Source organism: Gadus macrocephalus, chromosome 17, assembly GCF_031168955.1.
Source record: "Gadus macrocephalus chromosome 17, ASM3116895v1".
In the NCBI taxonomy this organism is placed as follows: Eukaryota; Metazoa; Chordata; class Actinopteri; order Gadiformes; family Gadidae; genus Gadus; species Gadus macrocephalus.
In genome coordinates this window covers 1,518,244-1,545,236 of record NC_082398.1, presented here as the reverse complement: position 1 = coordinate 1,545,236, position 26,993 = coordinate 1,518,244, and the positions used below count along the sequence as shown (strand labels likewise).

Sequence of the window (26,993 nt, the reverse complement as noted above, 5' to 3'; positions counted from 1 at the left end):
AGAATATGATTACGTAGTAACGCGCGCAGCGCGAAATAACGTACTTCAAACCAAAGCAGAGGGATGCGACTCGGTGAAAATGAAGCGGCGGAATTATGATAGTGGTTGTGCTAAACGAAAACAAAAAGCTGAGAAGAAAAGAATTGCAGATACACTGCCGAAATTGACTTAATTTTTTACACCTGCTGCTGCCACAGCAGCCGTTGCTGAACTTGCGACAGGCTCTGCTGTTGGGGTTCTATACTGCTGCTCACCACTTTTCTCTGATATGAAGACTTTTGAGAAGACGACAACAGTAGGACTTTGTGTTTACAAATGCTTTCTGTCTCACACACACACACACACACACACACACACACACAGAGAGCTTTGCCACTCACTCAGTCACTCACTCACATACTCTCTCTCACTCACTCACACACACACACACACACACACACACACACACACACACACACACACACACACACACACACACACACTGTTTTACTCACATGAAATGGTGAAGGCAACAGGGAAAATGGACATTTGAAGATGGAGAACTTAACCACTTGCACACCTAAACACCCCCCCCCCCCCCCTCTGTCTCTCTCTCTCTCTCTCTCTCTCTCTCTCTCTCTCTCTCTCTCTCTCTCTCTCTCTCTCTCTCTCTCTCTCTCTCTCTCTCTCTCTCTCTCTCTCTCTCCTGTCACTCACTCACTCACTCACTCACTCACTCACTCACTCACTCACTCACTCACACACACTGAACCACTGCTTTGCCTGTCTCTCACTCACACACACAGCCACTGTTATTCCTGTCCACACACAAAATCTTTTCATTGGTCCTGTTTAAATGTAAATGGTGGTTTTCATAGACTCGTATCCATTTAGTATTTTAGTTCTGTTAAGTGCAAGATCATTTTGTATCTCTGGCAGAGAATGGAAATTCTAATCTCTCTCTCTCTCTCTCTCTCTCTCTCTCTCTCTCTCTCTCTCTCTCTCTCTCTCTCTCGTTTGAGTAATAAACATGTCATTTTGGCAAAGGCTGGAGAAATCTGAAACTGATTTTACTGTGCAGAGTTGAGTGGCAGTGCACTATGGGTTTATTGCGATTCTAAGAGTATTGGGATGGTTATTTGTTTTGTGTACGTGTTTCAAAAATGAGGGCCCCATGTCTATATTTTGCCTAGGGCCCCAAAATGGCTAGATCCGCCCCTGGCGTACGCTTTCATCCAGATCAGTAAGGCGTCTTCCTACAGTTCAGCAGACATGTCTTTAACCCTGGAGGTGATTGGGACTGTCTGGTGATCCGTTAAAGATAACCTCTGAACTGCTGAGGGAAGCCTCCTCTATATATCCACGGGTAGGGGGTGTAGGGTGGTGTAGGGGCTGTAGGGTGGTAGGGTGGTGTAGGGGCTGTAGGGTGGTGTAGGGGCTGTAGGGTGGTGTAGGGGGATGTAGGGGCTGTAGGGGGCTGTAGGGTGGTGTAGGGGCTGTAGGGTGGTGTAGGGGTTGTAGGGTGGTGTAGGGGCTGTAGGGTGGTGTAGGGTGGTGTAGGGGCTGTAGGGTGGTGTAGGGGCTGTAGGGTAGTGAAGGGTGGTGTAGGGTGGTGTAGGGTGGTGTAGGGGGTGTAGGGTGGTGTAGGGTGGTGTAGGGGCTGTAGGGTGGTGTAGGGGCTGTAGGGTGGTGTAGGGGGTGTAGGGTGGTGTAGTGCAGTGTAGGGTGGTGTAGTGCAGTGTAGGGTGGTGCAGTGCAGTGTAGGGTGGTGTAGTGCAGTGTAGGGTGATGTAGTGCAGTGGAGGGTGGTGTAGTGCAGTGGAGGGTGGTGTAGTGCAGTGTAGGGTGGTGTAGTGGGGTGTAAGGGGTGTAGTGCAGTGTAGGGTGGTGTAGTGCAGTGGAGGGTGGTGTAGTGCAGTGTAGGGTGGTGTAGTGCAGTGTAGGGTGATGTAGTGCAGTGGAGGGTGGTGTAGTGCAGTGGAGGGTGGTGTAGTGCAGTGTAGGGTGGTGTAGTGCAGTGTAGGGTGGTGTAGTGCAGTGTAGGGTGGTGTAGTGCAGTGTAGGGTGGTGTAGTGCAGTGTAGGGTGGTGTAGGGGGGTGTAGTGCAGTGTAGGGTGGTGTAGTGCAGTGTAGGGTGGTGTAGTGCAGTGTAGGGTGGTGTAGTGCAGTGGAGGGTGGTGTAGTGCAGTGGAGGGTGGTGTAGTGCAGTGGAGGGTGGTGTAGGGGCTGTAGGGTGGTGTAGTTTGAGACTCATTAATTAGTCCAGCATCATTTTAAACTAATTATGATCCTGTTAACCATTCTACATCATCCAGGTGAGTGGTGACTCCATCACATAAAGACGTGTTCTGAAGAGGCTCCTGTTTGTGGTCTTTGTGGTCTCACGTCCTTTAGAGTTTCAGCAGAGCTTCACCTGATCTCTCTCTCTCTCTCTCTCTCTCTCTCTCTCTCTCTCTCTCTCTCTCTCTCTCTCTCTCTCTCTCTCTCTCTCTCTCTCTCTCTCTCTCTCTCTCTCTCAGGTGTCCACGTATATCAGTGGATGAATGGTTGTGAGTGGGATGATGAGGATGGTACTACTGAGGGTTATGACCAGCATGGTTATGATGGAGAGGACTTCCTAGCGTTGGACCTGAAGACCCTGACCTGGGTCGCTCCAGTGCGTCAGGCTCTCACCACCAAACACAAATGGGAACGGAATAGAGCTTATATGGAACAGAAGAAGCACTACTACACCAAGGAGTGTGTTGATTGGCTGAAGAAGGTCCTGGCCTACGGGAAGAGCACTCTGCAGAGAACAGGTAGAGTCACATGACCTGGTGGGCGTTGACAGACTCATGTCTCTGAGTCCCTGTTCTCTCTCTCCCTCCCTCCCCCCCTCTCCCAACCCCTCTATCCCTCTCCCCCCCTCCCATCCCCTCTCCCTCTCCGTCAGCATAAGACATCTGATATATAATAAACAAACGAGACTAACATGACAAGAACACGTGCTTTACATTATAAAATTCTCTCCTCTCTCTCTCTCTCTCTCTCTCTCTCTCCCTCTCTCCCTCTCCCTCTCCCTCTCCCTCTCCCTCTCTCTCTCTCCAGAGCGTCCGCGGGTGTCTCTGCTCCAGAGGAGCCCCTCCTCCCCAGTGGTGTGCCATGCTACAGGCTTCTTCCCTAACAGGGTGGTGGTGTTCTGGAGGAGAGACGGCCAGGAGCTCCATGAGCAGGTGGACCCCGGGGAGGTCCTCCCCAACCACGACGGGACCTTCCAGGTCAGCGTGGACCTGGACCTCACGGCCGTCCCGCAGGAGGACTGGGGGAGGTACGAGTGTGTGGTCCAGCTGAAAGGCATCGAGGACATCTCCACCCGCCTGGACCACGCCCACATCAGGACCAACGGGGGTAAGACTGGTGTTGGAGGGGATGGAGGATGGGAACACATGTCTCACCCCCCCCACCTGACCTCATCCCAACCACTGCCAGGGGCCTCTTCCCGGTGGGCCGTTAACGTTCAGGGTCCGCCGGGCTGATTACTGCGGGATATCAATATTGTGTTTATAAAAGTTTCTTGCAGCGCCGTCCGGCAGCCTGAGCTGTGCAACCGCAACCTCTCACTCACTCAACACACGCACCACTCACAAACTGTCAACGTAGGCATAAAAGTTAGTAGATTTGAGTATTCCTAGAGTGCCTGGGTCTACCTGGACACTGCTGAAGCTACTGGGTAAACACACAGCACTCCGGATTAGCTCAGTGCAGCAGAACAAGGTGGATTGTGGGTAAATGAGTTCTATGAATAGGGCTAAGCTCATATCAGTCCCTGAGTGACCCTGAGCTCCAGAACAGGTTCTAGAGGAATAGTTACACTGAGGCTGTGTTAGTTTTGATTGCAGCACCACGTGACCATAGACATGTGGTTCAATGATGGAGGGATCATCTATTATTACACACCTGATTTTATTTTTTTGATTTTCTTTCAGAGGACAATCACATCCTTGCTTTCATCCTCACTGGAGTTGCTGTTCTTGCTGTTGTTGCTGCTGCTGTTGTTGGAGTCTTTCTGTACCGGAAGAGGAACGGTGAGTGGATCAAACTCTCCAGGAGGACTGACACCTGATCTCCACCTGCTCCTACTTCCTGTCCCCTTCCTGGACTCTGATTGGTTGTCTTCACACACTGGTGGTCTGGTTGTAGAAACCTCCACCTCTGAATGATGAACCTCCTCCAATGTCGTGTCCATAGAGATGTTGTGGCATTAAGAATATGAAAGTCTAATAACATGAGGATATTCACCACGGTTACAACACTAATCATTTCTCTTGATCCTTAGATTCAGACAAGCGTCACAAACCAGTTGGTGAGTAAAATGTGTTTTTGCTGCAGTTCTTCTTTTATGATTAACGCCACTACCAACATAGAGATCTTCGTGACATGTCTAGCTCACTGGACTATACAGCTCTATAGATCTAGATACATCTAGCTCACTGGACTATACAGCTCTATAGATCTAGATACATCCAGCTCACTGGACTATACAACTCTGTAGATCTAGATACATCTAGCTCACTGGACTATACAGCTCTATAGATCTAGATACATTTAGCTCACTGGACTATACAGCTCTATAGATCTAGATACATCTAGCTCACTGGACTATACAGCTCTATAGATCTAGATACATCTAGCTCACTGGACTATACAGCTCTATAGATCTAGATACATCTAGCTTACTGGGCTATACAGCTCTATAGATCTAGATACATCTAGCTCAGTCATGACTTCCCCTCCTCCCATTCTGCTACTTCCCAGGTTCTGTAACCAGCTCTGAGAACACTGAGGGGCAGAATCCGTCTCCTGAGGCCCAACCTCTGACCACAGTCAGTATTTCATCAATTTACAATACTTATTCTTAGTAACATATATTTACAGTTATATTTATTATCAGCCTACTTCATCACAGCATTAGTAATACTAATATATGAACAGTACTTCATGACAGTAATAGATTGACATTCATATTTTAACGGTACTTCATCGCAGTAATATGTTAACAGTACATCATCACAGTGATGGTGTGTTTAATGTTTAATGCTGACTTGTTCTTCCTTGCTGTTTAGGTTCAAAGTTAAATCATGAAGAGGCTTCTCACGTTCACCTTCAGACACGTGCCGTCCATATGGGCAGGTGGGGCAGCAAACTACTTTCAAAAGCATCCTCCCAAAAAAATAGTTCCTCAGTAAATCATGGCGATAAGTCTATGTTTAATAATGTGAATTTCACACAAACTATCTATAGCTTCTGTAGGCTTTCCGACTATTTTTGGTCTGTTGACGTTACATTTTGGATGATGGTGGCGATTCTAGTTAAGTTTGACATGTCATGCAATGTGGGGCAGGATAGCTCAGTGACTGCGTTCCTCCGTATGTTTATAGCATAACCCTGCAGGCGGCAATTAGTATTGCAATCCGTGCTAAAAGACGCCTTTAGGGGCGTAAAGTCGTCTGCCCCATGGTCATATTCTAGAACTGTTGTTGTTTTAACTCAAATTATTCCGCCCGTATCTTTCGTCGTTTCTACTTCATTAACTTAACTTAACTTCATTGCTCCAGCCAAACGGATTACACTGAGTGGAGCGGAAGACCACTCCAAGATGGCAGCCCCGCGTCTCGTCAGCGCCAGTAGGCGGTAGCATTCGATGCTCCTTCTATTATATATGATGTCTATGATGACAACGACCTACCTATGGGGACGATATATCCGGGGCACCGGTAGTGCCGGATATCCGGGACTAGAATTCCTCATCTGTCGGCGTGTAAGTCTAACGTTGCTATACTCGTTTTATCTTGGCATATTTTTTTTTTAATAGTTTTCTGTTCAAAGATCTCAACCGAAGTTCAACTCCTATGATTTCGCCTTCCTTGCCACAGAAATCCAATAGTATCCAGCTGCAGCCCCGGAGAACAACACCCTGCCATGACAGAACACCCAGGCGGGACAGAAGTACTGTGGCTGGACGCATGTTACCTCCGATTATTTTTTCTATAGACAAATAAACGTATTTATCGCTTGAATTAACAAAACATAGAAATAAAAAAATATTTTGACACGTTAATAACCACTTTTAGCGCTTAATAAAGGTTTAACGTTATTTAGACAAATACCTCAGGATTTTTTTCTTTGCGTTATTAAACTTATTAGACCAAAAAATTAGAATAAAACAATATTATGACATGTCAGTAAGCATTTTTATTGCTTAATTTTCTTAACGTTATTTAGACGAATAAACTCATTTAGTGTGTAGACATTGTAGACATAGACATATTGTAGACATATTTAATGGAATTGTGTATTATACACTTTACTCATTAAGTAATTGACCATTAGAATTAGGTAATTAGAATTAAGTAATTGTTTTAATGTCTAATTGAATCAAATTTATTTTTTTGTAAAGTATACCATCATAATTTGATATAAATATACATTGAAGAATAACCACACCAAAGTTTCCTCACAATTTATTTAACAAATAATCTACAGAAGCTTAAAGATATAGCTTCTTCATGCTAACTGCCATCAGCTCCAAATCACTGTCAAAAGAATCAAACAGTCAAATCAATATCAAGCCTATACAATATATTATTTGCATTCTGTCACTGGAAACGTCATTCACTTCTCTTTTTCGCCTCAGTCTGGAGACTGGTGGAAGTAGTCCAGCCGCCATTTGTTTGGCCTCCTCCATGTGTATTTTGTTAATATTGGGGTTGAGGTATATATTCATATTTGAAATAAAAAAAGGGTTAGTGTTTTTTAGTCAGTTGTGATCGCCGATGGCTTGCTTTCTTGTACTTTTGCCTCTGTAGTCTGTTTTGATGCTCGTCATTGTAGTCCTTTGTTAACCTGACCTTCTTTTCTCATATTACTATTCAGATGTAAAGCTGTTCCGCCGAATTCAGCAACCATAGAAACAGAGGAAAGGACACAACATAATCGAGACCAATCTCATGGGCCCTGACGAACCGGTGAAACGGATAAGTCTGATGAATTGAACCACGGGTCGAACCAATGATGGGGCAAGAGTGGTGTTTTTATTGATTAAAAACATAACGGGTAACGCTGTCTTCTTTTTTATCGGGCGTAATGAAAAAAAACGAAGGGCCCTATCTTGCATCCGGCGCAAGTGACTTAGTCACTGGCGCATGTGTCGTTGCTAGTTTACAACTGGCGCAGAGCGTTCTTTTCCCACCAGCGCCACTCGCCGGTAAATTAGGGATTGATCATGCGCCCCAAGGGGCGGTTCGGCGGAAGGAGGAGGCGTGTTCTGGCGCAAACGGTATTTTGCCGTTGCTGAATACCATTGCGCTACTGACCAGGAAATACCTGGTTTAAAGTCAGTGGCGCGTTGTTCAGATGCTATTTTAAGGGCGGATGCATACATGCGCATGCGATGCATACGGATTGCTTGTGCACCTCGCGCATACACTTTGCTTCTCCCATCTACCTAGCCGCACATTCTTGGTAAATTATTTGGGAAAGAACAGCTGATGCAGCGGTAATAAGTTGTGCTTTTAAATCAATGCATCTGCAAACACCGTACAGCAAACACATATTTTCTTAACAGAGACATCGTGTAGGCCTACATGCCCATAACTTTTAGGATTGATGAGTATTTCATCGTGAATAACATTGTTTTACCACGAGTGAGTGTTAAAAAGAATGAATGAATGCGGGCGCGTGTGTGTGCTCTGTTTAAACACACGCAAACTAAACACGTAACTCATAATACAATCAATGGCAATGTCTATTACCGCGGGGAAACATGCATATTAGGATAGCATACAATACTGATAAGAAACAATGTTTATAATGTATTGCGTATATCATTAAATAGAACCACAGTTACCGCATATCATATGTTATATCATATACGTTTTCTTTGCCGAAATTTATTTGAGGACTCAGTATTTCTGAAGTTGTGGAAGAAAACCCCTTATTCCATGTGTGAATTAGGCCATATTATTTGGCAATAAACTGAGCCATTTGCAGTTTGAAATTCACGTGCATCTGTCTCATCGGAGACTGCAGACGCGCTGTCAAAATATCAACTCGTCCGATTCAAATGCGCTCATGGCTCTTAAAGGGGATGGGAGCTGGCACTCTCATTGGTTTGTTGGACGTTACGCCCAAACCACACCTACGGGTAACTAGGCTGCTTCAGACCAACCCTTTTGACACTTGCGCCGCGACGCAAGTGTCATTTATCCGCCTGTAAAATAGCGATAGCGCCGTAGAACCGCCCACAAAGCTACTTGCGCTTTGTGCTTCCCACTTGCGTTTCAGACCGTTAAAATAGGGCCCTAAAAGGCTAACACTGTCGTTTTTATTGGTCGTCATGAAAAAAACATAAGGCATAAGGGCTAACTCTGTCATTTTCTATCAATTCAAACTTAACAGACAACACTGGTGTTTTTTTTATCTTAAAAACATAAGGGGTAACACTGTTGTTTATCGGTCGTCATGAAAAAATCATAAGGGTAATGTTATTTTATTTTATTAAAATAAAACATAAGGGGTAACACTGTCGTGTTTTATCAAATAAAACATAAGGGGCAAGACTGTCGCTTTTGATCAATTATGAAATAAAGGGGTAAGACTGTCGTTAGTTCTCAAAGGAAACACAAGGGGTAACACTCTCGTTTTTTATTGTTCGTCGTAAAAAAACCCATAAGGTGTAACACTGTATTCTTCGTAAAAAAACGTAAGGGGTAACACTGTCGTTTTCTATCAATTCAAACTTAAGGGACAACACTGTTTTTTTTTTATCTTAAAAACATAAGGGTTAAAAACACTGTTGTTTTTTATCGGACGTCATGAAAAAATCATAAGGGTAATGTTATTTTATTTTATCAAAATAAAACATAAGGGGTAACACTGTCGTGTTTTATCAATTAAAACATAAGTGGTAACACTGTCGTTTTTTATCAATGATAAAATAAATAATTGATAAAATGTCATTAGTGTCGTTAGTTCTCAAAGAAATCACAAGGGGTGATGCTGTCGTTTTTTATTGGTCGTCATGAAAGAAAAACTGGAGGCAGAAGTCACTGTTCCATCTGTTGAAGTCAGAATTGTTGATGCAGAAGTCAATGGTACATCCGTTTGAGTCAGAACTATGGATGCAGAAGTTGATGGCTCTGCTGTTGAAGTTTGAACCGTAGTTTGAGAAGTTAGTGGGTCCAAAGTCACTGTTCCATCTGTTGGAAGTCAGAACTGTGGATGCAGAAATCAAATGTCCATTCGTTGAGGTCATAAATGTGGATGCAGAAGTCGATGGATCTGCTGTTGAAGTCAGAATAGTGGATGCAGAAGTCGATAGCTCTGATGTTGAAGTCAGAACTGTGATTGCAGAAGTCGATGGCTCTGATGTTGAAGTTTGAACAGTAGTTTGAGAAGTCAGTGGTTCAGAAGTAACTTTCATCTGTTGAAGTCAGAACTGTGGATGCAGAAGTCAATGGTCCATCTGTTGAAGTCGGAACTGTTGATGCAGAGGTCAATGGCTGATCTGTTGAAGTCAGAACAATGGATGCAGAAGTCAGTTTTTTATCTGTCGTCATGAAAACATAAGGGGTAACACTGTCTTTTATATCGGTCGTCATGAAAAAAACATAAGGGGTAACACTGTCGTTTTTTATTGGTCGTCATGAAAAAAAACATAAGGGGTAACACTGTTGTTTTTTATTGGTCGTCATGAAAAAAAACATAAGGGGTAACACTGTCGTTTTTTATTGGTCGTCATGAAAAAAAACATAAGGGGTAACACTGTTGTTTTTTATCGGTCGTCATGAAAGAAAACATAAGGGGTAACACTGTCGTTTTTTATTGGTCGTCATGAAAAACGACCAATAAAAAACTCGTTTTTTATTGGTCGTCATGAAAAAAAACATAAGGGGTAACACTGTCGTTTTTTATCGGTCGTCATGAAAAAAACATAAGGGGTAACACTGTCGTTTTTTATTGGTCGTCTTGAAAAAAAACATAAGGGGTAACACTGTCGTTTTTTATTGGTCGTCATGAAAAAAAACATAAGGGGTAACACTGTTGTTTTTTATTGGTCGTCATGAAAAAAAACATAAGGGGTAACACTGTTGTTTTTTATCGGTCGTCATGAAAGAAAACATAAGGGGTAACACTGTCGTTTTTTATTGGTCGTCATGAAAAAAAACATAAGGGGTAACACTGTCGTTTTTTATTGGTCGTCATGAAAAACGACCAATAAAAAACTGTCGTTTTTTATTGGTCGTCATGAAAAAAACATAAGGGGTAACACTGTCATTTTTTATTGGTCGTCTTGAAAAAAAACATAAGGGGTAACACTGTCGTTTTTTATGGGTCGTCTTGAAAAAAAACATAAGGGGTAACACTGTCGTTTTTTATTGGTCGTCTTGAAAAAAAACATAAGGGGTAACACTCGTTTTTTATTGGTCGTCATGAAAAAAAACATAAGGGGTAACACTGTCGTTTTTTATTGGTCGTCATGAAAAAAAACATAAGGGGTAACACTGTTGTTTTTTATCGGTCGTCATGAAAGAAAACATAAGGGGTAACACTGTTGTTTTTTATCGGTCGTCATGAAAGAAAACATAAGGGGTAACACTGTCGTTTTTTTATTGGTCGTCATGAAAAAAAACATAAGGGGTAACACTGTCGTTTTTTATGGGTCGTCTTGAAAAAAAACATAAGGGGTAACACTGTCGTTTTTTATTGGTCGTCTTGAAAAAAAACATGAGGGGTAACACTGTCGTTTTTTATTGGTCGTCATGAAAAAAAACATAAGGGGTAACACTGTCGTTTTTTATTGGTCGTCTTGAAAAAAAACATAAGGGGTAACACTCGTTTTTTATGGGTCGTCTTGAAAAAAAACATAAGGGGTAACACTGTTGTTTTTTATTGGTCGTCTTGAAAAAAAACATAAGGGGTAAGTTCAAGTACCCACTTCTGCCCTAACCTTGGAATCCTACTACGATTTTGAAAACATGTAGATGCATAAAATGTCATTGACAATTATAACTTTCGACCATATCATAGTAAGTGTCTCGGTGGCGCATGTGAGAGAGCTGTTGGATATCAGTTCTGGAGACCTGGGTTCGAGTCCCACCTGACACACTCTCACCTGGAACTCCCTGACACACTCTCACCTGGAATCCAGGTGGGTGTTCAACATTTTTGTAGTAAAGTAACGGAGAAACTTTTATCAAAACGTCCCCTCCGGGTGTTTGAGCTGTTGAGGATCTGTTCTGGAGTCATCGGTCTGACTCCTACGGGGGGGGTCTTCTGGGAACGACTCTCTGCTGATTGGGTCCATTCACTCAGACAATCATTTCGAATGACTGTCTGTGGGAATGGATGGCTGTGAATGAGTGCACTCATTCACAGTCATCCATTCTCCCAGACAGTCATTCCCACTCGCCCATTCATTCCCAATGACTGTCAGTGTGAATCGATGGCTGTGAATTAACTGATTCACAGACACATCCATTCACAGAGACAGTCATTCACACGCATCCAATCACCAGAGAGTGATTCTCACAAAACCCCCAATTGCAGGAATCGAACCGGCGTCTCCAGAACAGATCCTCAACAGCTCTATCACCTGCGCCACAGAGACACCGACTTAGAAACGGAGAAAGTTCATTGTTGACCCTACAATACACATGACATTGTTGGAAAAAGACTCCAATCCACGGTGAGTGTTCCTGCCAGGATTTGAACCCAGGTCGTATACACGACTCAAGAACCGAACACATGCAGCTCTACCCACTGCCCCGCTGAGCAACTGGTTCAGACTTAATCAGAGTTCATAATTGACTTAACAATTCACAAGAAGCAATGTCGCGTGAAATTGAATGTCAATTATAACCTCCAACCACTCAATAGTAAGTGTCTCGGTGGCGCATGTGAGAGAGCTGTTGGGTAACAGTCGTGGAGACCGGGGTTCAACTCCCACCTGACACACTCTCACCTGGGACACACAGACACCCTCCCACCTGCAATCCAGGTGGGAGTACAACATTTTGGGTAAACTATCGGAGCAACGTTTATTAAAACGTCCCCTCCTCTCGGTGTTTGAGCTGTTGAGGATCTGTTCTGGAGTCATCGGTCTGACTCCTACGGGGGGGGGGGTCTTATGGGAACGACTCTCTGCTGATTGGGTCCATTCACTCACACATTCATTTCGAATGACTGTCTGTGGGAATGGATGGCTGTGAATGAGTGCACTCATTCACAGTCATCCACTCTCCCAGACAGTCATACCCACTCGCCCATTCATTCCCAATGACTGTCAGTGTGAATCGATGGCTGTGAATGAATTGATTCACAGACACATCCATTCACAGAGACAGTCATTCACACGCATCCAATCACCAGAGAGTGATTCTCACAAAACCCCCAATTGCAGGAATCGAACCGGTGTCTCCAGAACAGATCCTCAACAGCTCTATCACCTGCGCCACAGAGACACCGACTTAGAAAGGGAGAAAGTTCATTGTTGACCCTACAATACACATGACATTGTTTGAAAAAGAATCCAATCCAAGGTGAGGGATTCTGACAGGATTTGAACCCAGGTCATATTCACGACTCAAGAACAGAACACATACAGCTCTATCCACTGCCCCGCTGAGCAACTGGTTCAGACTTAATCAGAGTTCATAATTGACTTAACGATTCACGTCGCGTGAAATTGAATGTCAATTATAACCTCCAACCACTTAACGAAAAGTGTCTCAGTGGTGTAGTTGTTAGAGCAGGTCACCCTCATTCTGGAGACATGGGTTCAAGTCTCTTCAACCACGCTCTCTTCTGAAACCTGATGTATTTTGTATACAACAAAGTAACATAAATTATAATCCTTATACCAACCCAAAGAACACCAACAGCTTTACCAACTGAGCAGCTGTGTGTGATTGTGACGCAGATTAACAAACTCAAGGAGCTAGGCAATTAGTGGCTTTCTCCTATAATAGGAACATCTCTTGACTCGTATTATTAGAAAACTTGTAAGAAAAAAGGAACAAGACTTAATTTCACAAGGCTAAATAATGATCAATAAAATCGAAATATTGACCAGAATATGACATTATACCACAACTTTCCTGATAAGTTCCTGATAGGCTACTGTCCAACTAATGAAATTACACAAACTAAACATGTGCTACCCTAAAATATTTTTTTTAATAGAAAACATTTAAATAACTGAATTTACTGGTTTGATTAATTCAGAACTCTGCTTACTGATTAAATGTTTGTACTTGTGTGATTCTTGCACTTGTTGGGTCATATCTTCATGTTGAATGAGTTTATGAACTTATGACATTGCTTTTGATAAAAGCGTCAGTGAAATAAATGTAATAAAAATTTTAAGAATACAAATAGGTATGAGTATCGGTACTGTTGCAATGGTACTTCAGGTTTTTCCAGCTTTAAATGTGATTTTTAAATTCTTAGTTGGGCATAGATTGTCCCTACTTTAGATGAGCTCACATAAAAATACATAGAGTGAATGACAGAGTGATGACTCCTTTTTAATTTCACTGTGTGTAAAATGTTATTTTTGCAAACATGTGACCAATAAGACTTTGAATTGAAGTGGTGATATTATGTCACCAGGTGTGTGTGCTTAGCCTCGTCATGGCTAATCACACTGACGCCCGGTGGTAATATCAACCCTTTAACAATTGCTTTCTAGCAAGCTGAACAAAACATGAACTGCAGTAATATTCGGTGTTCATAAAGAACTAACGTATTAAATTGTAAATCATTAACAAACCTTATAAATAATAGTATGAATCATCTCAATAATCATTTATAAAGGATTATACATTTCTCACCACTTCTCTATGGTTTCAGAGATACGCTTCTCTGTATTCCATTTCCCAGCATGCTCTGCTCCTCCCAGAGTCACCCAGTGTGTTTGTCTCTCAGGGCTGACCTTTGACCAGTGCCATAATGGGTGCCAAGCTATTGAAGGACTTCAATATCGGAGTGAAATCGACTTCAGTCAAATGAAGGGCGGATAAAAAGGCTCAGGTCACAACTGATCACAAACGGCTGCTCCAAATACAAGGGTTGAACTGTGTACGTGCGTCAGATCATTGGCTGAGGAGGACTGAAGAACCACAGCAAGACCGAGGAAACATTGTTTATTTTCCTCCAATACAAAAAAAGAAATCACAAAAGGTGTGGGGGCAAAGGCCTTTCAGATGCGTTTACAAAAACATACAACAATTCGTCTGCCTCTCAAAATTCATAACATTGAAAGAAGCTAATTTATAGTGTTGTTCCCATTGGTAATATTGAAAAAGGTACACATTTTCATTTGGCTTTGTGTGCAATGCATTGGGATTCTCTGTGTGCATATTTGTGTGTATGCATGTATTGTGTGTAAATTACTGAGACAATACAGCAAACGTGATATCATACTTTTTATTTTGAGTTTGTGGGTGTGTTGGTTTTATTTTCAAATCAATTGTAAATTGAACAAAAAAGTGTGACAAACAGTCTTTTGAATCCTAATTAATTGCTACTCTTTCTTTATCACTTGAGGCCAACTACTGAGTAAATATAATAATAAAGCAAAGCTAAGCGTTGTTTTTTTACATCTGATCTAAAGTCTGCTTCAAGTGCACATGCCTGGCCTGTAGCCAGAGACAATAGCCTAACTAGAAAGTATCCACAGTTTCATTAATAGATTGTTTTCCCATTTCGGGCCACAAAAACATCCATGTTTAAATAGATTGTAATGTGTTCTAAACGCACACACACACACGCACAGACACACACACACACGCACACTCAACCCATCAACACAGCAACAAACACACAAGCAATATAACACTCACACCCCCACACACACAAACACAGACACCTGGAAGTTGCTGTACTTGTAGACGGCGCCCCCGGTGTGCGCGGGCACATCCCCCTGGTGGCGATGTCCAGGTACTGGCTGGGGAACAGGAAGAGGTCCACGCTGCAGCCCTGAGCCACACAGTCCTTGGACAGCTGAAAGAGCAGCATTCCTTGATAGGCTAAATGAATACGCAAGGAGCGTTTGAGGATAATGATAATGATAGAGATACAAATGAAATGGGATAATTATAAGATGAGATGTAAACATGTTTAAAAATAACTTAATAAGTAATTAAGCACATAAGTCAAATATAAAATAGAACAGATATGTTGAATCAGTGCAGAACCTCGACCAGCTTGAGCCGAACTGAGAGTAGAAGCAGTGACCCCGAGCCTCACCTTCTCCTTGTCCGTGCTGACCAGCTTCTTATCGTCTCGGTTCTTCAACTTCCCAGGAGCCTCAGCGGTCGGGATGGAGGCGTGGAAGATGAAGAGCTTCCTGCTGCACTCAGCCGCCTGGAGAGAGAAAAGGAAGAGAGAGAGAGACAGACAGACAGACAGACAGACAGACAGACAGACAGACAGACAGACAGACAGACAGACTCCTCCTGTTACAAGCTCTTTGGTGTGGTCTCTGTAGACACATGCCTTTTGGGCAACAGAACGGTACAGTCCCTCATTGCAGCGGACCACCGAAATGAGCACAACGTTTTTTATTCTGTATCATTTTTCCCCAACTGAAACCTGCAAGTGAACCTCAGCTCCGAGTCGTTCCTCGACAATGACATGTCGTTCAGTTGTAAGAAAAATAGAATAATGTTCTAAAATAGGTACAAGATTTCCCTTGATGTTTACAAATATACATCAAGAAAGGCTGCATGTTGAAATCCCCACCCTGTACAGAGATGTATTTATGTAATTATATGTAACCATGTGTTTTCATATGAAATGAACATTAAACAGAACAGATAGGTGCAATAAAAATACACACATGCAGAAGGTATTCATGTTATTTATATGTTCTACTAAAACTCAGAAAAAGCTAAAGTTTGTAAGAAACCAAACCGTTTGTAAATCCTTCAAGATTTCAGCGAGATAAGAGTATTAGCGTTTGTGCAGATCACTGATTTACGTCCGCTACAACAGATTCCACCAGAAAGCTTTACTGTGGTAAGATAGCGGCCTATGGTGACGTTCTAGACGCCGCCGTAGGGCATCTAGTTAATATCTATATCTATGGTGACAACAAACCTGGCGCGACTGAAGTACTCTGGCGTGACGGAAGTGATTTATTTTTTAAACTTTTTTTTTACTCGTTTTATCTATACATATTATGTGTTTCAATACAGTGTTCTGTTCAAAGAACTCAACTGAAGGTCACCTTGTATGTTTTTGCGTTCCTGGCCACACCAAATATATACTGCGTGCAGTTCCCGTTTTGTCCACCAGACGGCAGGGGTTGACTGACTGTGATTATTGGCGTTCGGGAATGTTTTTAATTTATAACTTTAGTTTATGAATAAAATCAATACTTTGAAAACAGAGGCGTTGCTGTTGTATTTTCGTCTTTAATGTGTAGTTATCTGTTTTTAGAGCTTAACCGAAGTTCACCTCGTATGTTATCTCCTGGCCACAAAAAATATACTGCCCGCAGTTCTCGTTTTGTCCATCAGAGGGCAGGCGTTGACTGACTGTGAAACAAAGCGTCTGTGGGAATGTCTTTTAAGTTGTAACATTATTCCATTAACGAAGTCAAAATCTTAACTTGCTGTTTGTTTCATTTAATTACATAAATTGAATTTTATGAAACACCAATCTCGAAACGTATGGTATGACAACGAGCTACCTATGGGGACGATATATCCGGGGCACCGGTGGAGCCGCATATCCGTGGCTTGAATTCCTCATCCGTCGGCGTGTCATTGTTTACAGTCCGACAAGCAACTTTAAACGCCATATTCAAACTCAAATTGAGGTTCAAATAAGCTGAGGAACACAGAAGAGTTACTGCGGTGCGGTGTCGAAACACTAATCTTTAAAATGGTGTGACCTGCTCCTAGGGTGAGGAGAGGGGTCGGGAATGAACAGAGAGTTGGATGGTCACCTGTTTTGGAGAAGTTGATGAGCGAGTCCGTCTCACAGCTCTTGACCAGCTCCATCAGCTGGGAGTTGCAGTTCAGACTGAGGTTGTGGACGCGCAGACGCCTCCGGCCCCCGACGGTGGTGTAGAGCAAGGCACACTGGGTAATACGGACAGACGGACACGGCTTTACAACAACAGCGGACGACACGATTGTTATAAACGAAGCGCTGGTGATGCATCATGTCTGATGATATAAAATACAACGATGTGGTGCTGCTGTGTAGCTCCACTGGGAGGCAGGCGTTGACCGACTGTAAATATTGGATTGTGGGAATATTTTTAAATGTATTACTTTGTTGCATTAATAAAGTCCAAAAATAAGTAGTGTCGCTGTTGTATCGTCACCTGTAATGTGTAGTCCATCAATTCCTTTGTTTTATCCACTGAATCCAGATTTAAAAGGGTGCGCAAATTAAAAAATGATTCCCCGGCTGATCCAAGCCTCCGGTACAGAGTCCTCCTTTGCCTGGAATAGCGCCCCCACTGGAGAAGTACATGTTTTACAAGTCTCTCTTTCTCCACACTCACACCTGCCATCTGGGTGTTTGCCAATCAGAGCCAGCCCACTCCTCAGCCCACAGTGTCCAAGCCTCAGTCTTGTGATTGCTCCATCATCTTTTCTTATGCACCTAAAAGTGCACCTATCTTTATTTACATTTTCCTGTATTGAAAAGTACGCCCTTCCCTTCCTTTCCTTCTCCCAAGATTTTTGCCACCTTTCTTTTAGAGCCCTGTTTATTTTTTCCATGTACTCGGGTGCCCCATATTGCAAATGAATTTGCACCGTTTCCTCCTTCACCGCCTTCTTTGCGTCCTCATCCGCCTCCTCGTTCCCTTTCACACCCACATGAGCCGGCACCCAGAGAAACCCCACCTCCCTCCCCGCCTTGTAAATTCTGAACACAGACTGTAGTATTTCCACAATTAAATCCGGTCCGGACTTGGATTTTCCTTCTTTTATTGAAATGAAAGCTGCAGCTGAATCACTACATATTATTGAATACCCCTGTTTATTATCCTGCACCCATAGTAAGGCCCATAGGACTGCCACCACCATCTCTGCTGTGAATACTGACATATGATCTGAGATTCTATACCCTATTCTGTACCCAATTTCAGGAATTCTAATACCCACTGCTACTTTACCACTCTCATGCTCCTTTGACCCATCAGTGTAAATGAGTAGATGGTCTCCCCATACTTGTTGCTGCCAGACTTCTATCTCTTCTATCCAATAGGCAGCCAATTGGCGTTTAGCCCCCAAAGACAATTAGCCTCAATGGCTTTTGTTGTTGGCCGAAAACACGACAGAAAAATAATTTATTCGTTTTCGATCACACTTAGTCAATTAGCCTAATTAGAGAGTTCAATACCAGATAGAGGAAACAGCCTAGTGATGCCACTGTTCATCACTATCCAACGAATGTGTTCCCTCCACGGTGAATGCTGATACCAGTTCACCAGGAAGGGAACTGGTAGGGGAACCACTTCTCCGGTGGACATATGAGAAAAATAAAACTCAGAAAGTCATGCGTCAAATATTGTATTTAAGCTGACATTAAGAATTATTCTTAAAATGCAGTCACAATTTGCACTAACTGTTCAAATAAGTTTAAAGAACGTATTTAAAAACACTTTTTAATAAACCAGTCACTGCCAAAATAATACATCTGATGTTTGATGTTTATTGCTATAAAAAAAATTCACTTTTAAACAACCATGAATTTGGTGCTCTCTCAACAAAGGCAGCCTTGTACCTTATATATACACAACATGTACGACCCTGAAAACATGAGTCACAAAAAGTTCACATTAATATATCAAATTGTGTTTTTAAATTAGCTTTGGCTTTCCGCCGATTACCAAAATAAAACTTGTTAAAAAACAAAGTGGATGAAACACGACACACTGAGTCAGACATCCTGGAAGTGGATGTGCTTGTTGGCCTCCTTGGCTCGGGCCATGATGATCTTCTCCGCCTTCGAGATGAGCTGCGTGAGAGAATAACAGGAAGTGACACGTTAGACACCGGTGTGGAAAAAAGGCAAACATTTGTGTTGAACTATGAAACGATGTTACAAGAACATGCCTAACATGTCAAGTATTTAAAAGCACAGGTACTAATATAAGATACCGTGAACAGGTAAAGGGGTGACATTCACCCACCAGGTGTGAGTGAGATTAGCCATTACAAGCCGTTTGAAAAATCGTCCCTTTTCCTGTGTTTTAGACCCCGTCCAACCGGAAACGACCCATTTTTCGTGAAAACGCATACGTCTTTTGTGTTTGGGCCGACATTCCAGACGGATCAGGAGTTCCGTCTAATTTGTTGTGCTTGATTTGGTTTGTAGCATTTTTGTAGCTTTAAATACAGACCCTTGGTAAATTTAATCACTAACTGTACATTAAAAAGTATTTTCTGCTCAGTCGAAAAGGTTTAGGTCCAGGTCTTTCATTGGTGGAGAACCAGAGCCACATAGTGGCCTTGAATGTACTACTGCGTTTCTACAGCTAGATGCGTTTCGCAATGAGTCCGTCTTTACGGAGCTATTCCTGAAACGCATCAAAAGAAAACGGAGGCAAAAGGTAGTTTTGGCCAGTGTGGGCGGGGCCTTAGTGACATCACGAGTGGACGTGTCCACCTAGATGTATGCTGGATAACGGCTTGTAATGGCTGATCACACTCCTACACGGTGGCATAATATCACCCCTTTAAGGAGATAATCTAGAATGTCTCAGGTACCAAGATGCCAGCCTTGATTCGTTTCATTGAACAGATCACATGACTGAAATCTTCTCGCACAAAGACAATCCCATTGCCCAACGTATAATTAACCCGCACACGCATAACGAAGGATAGAGATAGTGTTAAGGAGATATCACCTGCATGCATTTCCAACCAGAAAGATATTTTTCTCTCCAGAATTGTAAGAACCCACCTTTTCTGTGCCTCGTTTCTTTTCCCTCGGACGGTTCAACTTCACTTGGCGGTCCACCAATATCTTCTGCCAATACCTTTGCTCATGATCACCTAAAGAAATAATAAAAAAGAGCCAGTCATCAATGACAACACTCCACCAAAACAAACATGCGAGCGGTGAGTCTTTGAAGGAACCGATAAGATCTTTGTATCTCTGAGGAACCGGTTCTCACCGGAGAGCAGATCCAGCGTCCAGCCGTGTTCCTTGGCGACGGCCGAGCGGTCCTTGACGACGGCCTGGGCTTCCTCGGGGGTCTTGAAGCGGATGTGTCCTTCACTGTCTCCCTCCAGTATGTCCACGTAGGCCACCGTAGATATTGTAGAGAGGGCGTCCTGTAGAAATAAGAAAAGACAGACACTGGGATGGAATCACTGTGCAGTTAATGCAGTTCATTAAAAATATATATATCATAAATGAAAATGATAAGTCATTACATTGAACATTGTACCTCATTGTGCGCTCCGTTGGAAGCGTTGTAGACTGGTTGTAATATTACATATTTGGAGGCTATGGAGACTTTGGAGACTTCCTTGCTAATAGACAGTCAAAAGTGTCAAGTGTAAGCTCAGTAAAATAAATAAACTCTACCTTGATGATCTTTCTGCCTGGTAGCGGTTTGGCATCGGTAATCTTCAGGATGACTCCACTGGTGAACTGGGGTCCAGTGATCTCCTTCTCCATCTTCTCAATCTTCTCCAATGGAATCACCTTCTTCTCTGATGGACCCACCTTCTTCTCCACTAAAGCCACTTTCTTTCCAGCTAGATGAGGAAATGCATTTATTTATTTTCATTCGTTATCCAACACTCAGTCAAGACACCTTCTTTGAGATGCTTTAGACCAGGGATGCCAGGGTTACGGCCCGACTGTATGTCACATCCGGCCCGCGGGTGATAAGGGGAGAATATATGTATTTATTTAATTTGTATAATTTTTTTTTTTTGGAATCCGTCAGTTGGTCTGTTACTGTTGCTGGTCTGTTACGATTCAATAACTGTTCATCCCCCATTCTCCATTCCATTTCGAAACGTGTTTAGAAAACACGCTTGTTTCATTAAAATTAATTCATTAATTAAGGCCGCCACCAGGGGGCGCCCCCAACACTTTTGCCACCCCCCAACGCATTTGCCGCCCTGGGCGATCGCCTAGTTCACCTATGCAAGCCTTCAATAAATAAAATAAAAGTAATTAACAGTTTACACTTGTGTTATTTATAGGAAATGTGTTTTGTTGGCACCTAGTCTATTTTGTTGCATTTCTCATTTATAAATGTAGGCTACTTGCATGGATAGGAAAATGTTACGTTTTTAGAGGGGAGCTGTCTCCTGCTTTAGGCTATGTATTTGTAGGCCTCATTGTGAGGCTATTTTGGGGCCAATGCAATTTATGTTTGATGTCTAGGCCTTCAAGCATAATTTAAAATAGCCTACCTATCCATGTGTTGAGTCAGTGTTTGGCCTTTTCAGGCCTTTTCAGTCCGAAAGTGTAATCTGGCCCCCTGAGGTCTCACTTGAAAAAAATCTGGCCCCCTGACCAATTTCACCCTGGCATCCCTGCTTTAGATGGAGGCAGTCTCTTTTGGGGTAAACTCACGTTGCTCCTGGTGGTCGATCTTAGTGATGCACTTCTTCAGCGAGGCCATGCTCCGCTTCTGCAAGGCCAGGTACTCCTGCTTCAGACCCAGCCAGTCCTTCCTTCACGGGGCGAACCACGAACAAACAGACAGACAACCGATGACAAGGGGTTGAGGCGACACACGGCCCCCACTGAATGCATCCGAACATCGATCGCTCGCCACGAGAACCGTCCCGCCGCTATGTCCTAAAGAGATCTCTCCCCGGAGCGCTTACTTGGAGAGGACGCGAAGCGGGATGACCTCGTCGCCCATCTTCTCTTTCTTCTTCTTCCGCTTCCTCTTGGCTTTCAGCGGCGAGCCGTCGCCCTCCCCCCCCCCCTCCGCCTGGACCTCCGCCGCGCCCTCAGCGGGCTCCGCTGCGAGAGGACACACAAGACGTTTGCTCCAATAACACCGTGATGTTGATGCACGATGCATCCACCGGACACGCGTCAGATCAGCCACACAGAGCAGGTCTTGGATTGTTGGTGTCACTTTAGCACAAAGCCGTTTAAACATGACCTGGAACGCACGCCTCTCACAATCGGCATGAAACTTTGAATAAAAAGACGTAGGTGTTTCAAGGCTTGATCTCTTCTCAACAGGGGCAGTGCGGGGAAAAGACACATTCACATAATGTCGGCTCATCACAAGATTGACGGCATGCACTCTCTCACTCTGCTCTCACTGACACACACACACACACACACACACACACACACACACACACACACACACACACACACACACACACACACACACACACACACACACACACACACACACACACACACACACACACACACACACACACACACACACACACACACACACACACGTTAATTGCACTATCCTCTTTACTGCTGTAACACTGCATATTTCCCCACTTCGGGACTACTAAAGGATTATCTTAAAGTATCATATCCCTCTCACAGCCCGCCCACCTTTCACGTCCATCTGGCTGGCCCCCGCCCGCTCCTCCTGCTCCTCCTCCTCCTCCTCCTGCTGCTGCTCCTCCCCGGTCTTCCTCAGCTTGGCCGGCTTCTCCTCCTCAACTTCCGCTTCCTGCTCCCCTGCTCCCGCCTGGGACCGCCGCCTCTTCTTGTCGGACTGTTCCGGAGCGCTCTCCTTCCGGGCGGAGTCTTTCGGAGCGCTCTCCTTCCGGGCGGAGTCTTCCGGAGCGCTCTCCTTCCGGGCGGAGTCTTCCGGAGCGCTCTCCTTCCGGGCGGGGTCTTCCGGAGCGCTCTCCTTCCGGGCGCGGTCTTCCGGAGCGCTCTCCTTCCGGGCGGGGTCTTCCGGCGCCTCGCCTTCCGACCGCTTCCTCTTCCCCTTGGGGGGCTGCGGCTCCGTCTCCTCCTCCTTCAGCTTCTCCTTCGGCTCCCCGGGTTCCTCCACCCGTGCGGCCGCCACCTCCTTCTCCTTCTTTTTCTTCTTCTTCTTCTGCTTCTTCTTCTCCTCTTCCTCCCCTGCAAGAGACGCCCACAAAGCAGAAAGGGAGAAGGGGTGAGTTGGATCGCAGCGGGTCGGTTTGCGAGTCATTGGGGGGCCGTGGAGGTCCGGGTGGGGGGGGTACCTGGGAGGGGCCGCGGGTCGTCCGCCTGGATGACGACGCCCTTTTTGTTTCTGATCTTGGGGAACATGCCCGTCTTTCTGGGGGCGTCCTCGGGGGGGTTGTTCAGGAGCTGCGTCAGATGGAAAAACACACCACGTGATCGGGACTCGGGAGACAAGGCCCAGTGAGGTCACAGTCCGACAATTCAGCGATCTTAGAGGTTCTTTCTTTCCCTGCATTGCCTGATTTAAATTCATTTATTCTACGCTTTATTAGACCACATATTCAAGCTAATATCCGAACCTCATTGGACCTGAATAGCTTATTGTACACAAAGAGTGCTCAACACAACACCAGATATCTGGGCGGCAGTAGGTCAGGAGGTAGAGCGGGTCGGCAGGTAACCTGAAGGTTGCTGGTTCGATCCCCGGCTCCTCCTAGCCGAGTGCCGAGGTGTCCCTGAGCGAGGCGCCTCGCCCTGACTGCTCCCGACGCGCTGGCTGTCGCCTTGCGTGGCTGACTCCGCCGTCGTCGTGTGAATGTGTGTGCGTGAACGGTGAATGTGAGGCAATGCTGTAAAGCGCTTTGAGTGGCCAATAAGTTAGAAAAGCGCTAAATAAATGCAGGCCATTTCCATTTACCTCAAGGCCCATTCAGGTTACCGTCCTACAGTCTCAGCCCCAGAGTTTCCCTGGCCGTGATCACAGCCCGGCCACAGTCTTTACGTAACAGCCATTCCCATTCCTCCCGTGTCGAGACCCCCGGTGGTTCTACCTCGATGGCTTTCTGCGCCTCCTCCTCTTTGTCAAACTCCACGAAGGCAAAGCCCTTGGGGTCCTTGGTACTCGGGTACCGCGGGATGCTGATGTACACCACCTTTCCGCATTTGGCGAACACCTTCTCGACCCAGTCGTGAGTCACGCTCTTCGGCAGAAGTTCCTGGAAGAAAAAAGAAAAAGGAAAACCTAGGTTTCAATATGTTTCGTGTATAGAATCGTCGCATCACGTGTCCCTCTATTGAATATAGACATTGTTTAATCATGGTTCCAAGAGCTGAATGAAAGTTACAGACTTTTTTAATGCCATTTGAAAGGAAATTTAAGACCAACGACACAATCAACACTAGTGGAAACATGTATTTGAACATATTTCCACTATCAGTAGGCTTTCTGGACAGAAACAAAAATGACCTCTTGCGCACCTGAACGACGTGCATCTGCTCCGAGAGTCACGGCCGCAAAACAAATGTTTTGTTGGTTCCGCTCTCGTGATTGCGCAACATTACTGCTATTAATTGATATATAAAATAAATGTTACCTATTCCTTTTTAGATTTCAGACTAATTGCAATCTTAAAATCCTACTTACCATGTGTAAACATGGTAAGCATTGTGTTGTACAATGCTATGTGATTGCAGTGTCAACGACACGTTAAGCATAAGTAAGCATGCTTCCTAATACAGTTTGTGCTGCAGGTGAGATTGTTATGTGCAGAATACAAACGCCTCTACCACATAGACGGTGCAGCCGTCCACGTTCTTGTCCGTGTCCCTGATGGGCTGTTGCCGTCTTAATTTATTCCCCTCTAGGTTGACCTAAAAAAGAACAACAAGTGAAACAGAAAAGCATGGCTGAATAAACACGTTAGGTCACACGTGGTGGATGTCGCGTTATCCATCGATTCCCAACAATCATTCCCCTACTTTCTGCATCTGCTTTAAGTACCTCGACGATGGTGGAGTTCTTCAGCGCCCGGGCGATGAGCTTGGTGTCCATCGTCAGCTTTTTCATTCGGTTGAACGTCGTCAACACAGAAATATCCACATCTGAGGAGCACCACACATTTAGTACTTATTGCACGACCCTCAGCATAAGTAGTAGAAGTAGAACTTAGAACTTAGTTGAAATGATCCTAGCTATCTTTGTTGTGTACGGGGAATGGGTTAACCTAGTGATGTTAGTGCTCTGCACATGTTTCTATGAAAGAACCTACTACTTACTGTACCGGCAGCAATATAGTGATATACATCGCTCGTGGCCGAGATTAATTTGGCAGTCTCTTGGTATAAGAAAGACTTACGCCAGCCATTTCAAATCATATCAAATATTTTTTTCATCAACAGAAACGCATTCTCAAATATGCGTCGCTTACAAGACAGGACTCTCAAGCCAATCAACCTCAGGCTGAGAACCCCTGTACACCTGTACCCCTGTACCCCTGAGAGGTGTTCGCCTCCGACAAGGACTCACATCCGTCCGCCGAGTCAGTGATGAGCTGCTTGATGAAGCGGTCCTTGCCCAGATTGACGTCCCCGAACCAGAACTCAACCTGCTTCTTGATGTCGGCCAGCAGCTGTTTGACCCGAGGCCTCTTCTTCTTCTCACTCTCCTTGGTCTTTCCCTCGGGGTCTGCGTGCTTCGCCTGCCCGGGGGCGGGCCTCCGTTCCGTGTCAATCATCTGGAGGTGGATGTGGGGCTACAGTGATGACAGTGACATTTCGTCTCGTTCTGGCTACAGAATCACTCATATCAAGGCGGTCTGTCAGTGGGTCCATTCGGCTGGTCCAAGAGGATTGCTCTGACATTTACTTGCACGGCACATTGTATTGGAGACTGATCTAGCTCTTAAAGATTAATTACAGGGTTGAGGTTGGACCACTTAACAAAATACACTTGCACACTGAACCTTGGATTGGATTTGTGTTGTTTTTTTGGTGTTATTTCATTGATTGTAATAGTTGCAGCAACTAGTTATGAACTGAGGAAATTACAACGACATGATGCGACCAGCACATTCAAAAATCCAAAACATACAATTCTAACTGCTTGCAAACGCAAAATTGTTGCATTAAAAAATATACACATATATATTGATGAATTTGAGCGTTAAGTCGTCGTTGTGTGAGAGTCAAACCCAACATTTAAACACACAACACAAATCAAGTCGGGTCAACAGTGCACAGCAAAAACGGCGTCTTTCTAATTCTGCCCGATCAGCACTTACCGATAAACAGTGAGTATCGATCCTCTAGAAGACGAACGAGTTCATGCCGATCAGAAGACGCCAAAACACAACAACATGGACCGCCTACCAGAGCGGCATTGCAGCGGCGCGCATTATATACCTCATGGCGGGAGAACCGCCCCTGTGGCCAATGTTGCCAGATTGGGCGGGAAATCTGGCCCAATCTGGCAACTGTCTGTGGCGGTGCCGTCCCGGCGCACATGAGCGACGTCATACTGAGCGGTCCCGCCTCCTGTGACGGTGGAGGGTTTGGACGGTTCCATCTCTTTAAATGTGCCTAATTACAAAAGTACAAACAGGACAGCGGACAAAAGTGAATAAATAAAGTTAATACTAATGTAAATTATAAAAAACACAACAAATTGATTTTAAAGAGTGGGTGGGAGGCCACATCTGGCCGGTTAGCTCAGTTGGTTAGAGCGTGGTGCTAATAACGCCAAGGTCGCGGGTTCGATACCCGTACTGGCCAATAGTTATTTTGACAGGAAAACTGCAGCTTGTGAATCGGAGTTGTGCACAAAGTGAATGCTCTAGGGGTAAAATGTACATCTCATCCACGAAGCAATGACATGCTGTATCTTGCATCACCAGTAGATGGAGACAGACATGCTGATCTGAGCCAAGGTCAGGGCTTATTATGGTCCCACCTTCAACGCAATGCAACGCAAGGGTGTTACGGACCCGTTGGTACCGTGAGCTGTAGTGATTACGCACACACACACACGCACGCACACACACACACACACACACACACACACACACACACACACACACACACACACACACACACACACACACACGTACGTTTGC

At 44.4% G+C, this 26,993-nt stretch overlaps 1 protein-coding gene, 1 long non-coding RNA gene, 1 other non-coding gene and 1 pseudogene across 6 annotated transcripts; 2 read left to right on the top strand and 2 right to left on the bottom strand.

The window, feature by feature from the left end:
* The window catches only part of LOC132445543 (major histocompatibility complex class I-related gene protein-like), a 14,659-nt pseudogene extending 2,626 nt beyond the window's left edge, over positions 1-12,033 (top strand).
* A 2,114-nt stretch (positions 12,034-14,147) lies between these two features.
* Positions 14,148-17,477, bottom strand: LOC132445552 (uncharacterized). Of its 2 annotated transcripts, XR_009522638.1 has the most exons (4): positions 17,357-17,477; positions 16,973-17,108; positions 15,268-15,384; positions 14,148-15,047 (listed from the first exon to the last, which is right to left on the bottom strand). It is a non-coding gene; the product is annotated as an uncharacterized LOC132445552 (long non-coding RNA). The 2 variants fall into 2 exon arrangements; XR_009522637.1 differs by having other exon boundaries at positions 14,148-15,384.
* Positions 17,478-18,676: 1,199 nt separating this feature from the next.
* larp7 (La ribonucleoprotein 7, transcriptional regulator) lies at positions 18,677-26,322 on the bottom strand. 3 transcript variants are annotated; one of them, XM_060035563.1, is made up of 13 exons: positions 26,163-26,322; positions 25,409-25,634; positions 24,884-24,984; positions 24,670-24,753; positions 23,934-24,098; positions 23,181-23,289; positions 22,552-23,073; positions 21,843-21,984; positions 21,586-21,686; positions 20,581-20,753; positions 20,165-20,324; positions 19,951-20,042; positions 18,677-19,002 (listed from the first exon to the last, which is right to left on the bottom strand). In XM_060035563.1, exons 2-13 carry the CDS (start codon positions 25,614-25,616, stop codon positions 18,925-18,927), a joined length of 1,935 nt encoding a protein of 644 aa, XP_059891546.1. In that variant the 5' UTR covers positions 25,617-25,634; positions 26,163-26,322; the 3' UTR covers positions 18,677-18,924. The 3 variants fall into 3 exon arrangements, with proteins under 3 accessions (XP_059891546.1, XP_059891547.1, XP_059891548.1); XM_060035564.1 differs by having other exon boundaries at positions 25,409-25,616; positions 26,163-26,321; XM_060035565.1 differs by having other exon boundaries at positions 25,409-25,628; positions 26,177-26,265.
* A 256-nt stretch (positions 26,323-26,578) lies between these two features.
* Positions 26,579-26,652, top strand: trnai-aau (transfer RNA isoleucine (anticodon AAU)). The gene has a single exon. It is a non-coding gene; the product is annotated as a tRNA-Ile (tRNA).
* Positions 26,653-26,993: the final 341 nt, after the last annotated feature.

Bases quoted from the DNA above. Each gene is read 5' to 3' on its own strand.
- larp7 (XM_060035563.1), bottom strand. From the start codon at position 25,616: ATGATTGACACGGAACGGAGGCCCGCCCCCGGGCAGGCGAAGCACGCA. The intron at 20,754-21,585 runs GTGAGTTTACCC...TTCCTCATCTAG, and splicing joins GATCGACCACCAGGAGCAAC to CTGGAAAGAAAGTGGCTTTA. The intron at 19,003-19,950 runs GTGGGTTCTTAC...TCTCTCACGCAG, and splicing joins AGAAACGAGGCACAGAAAAG to CTCATCTCGAAGGCGGAGAA.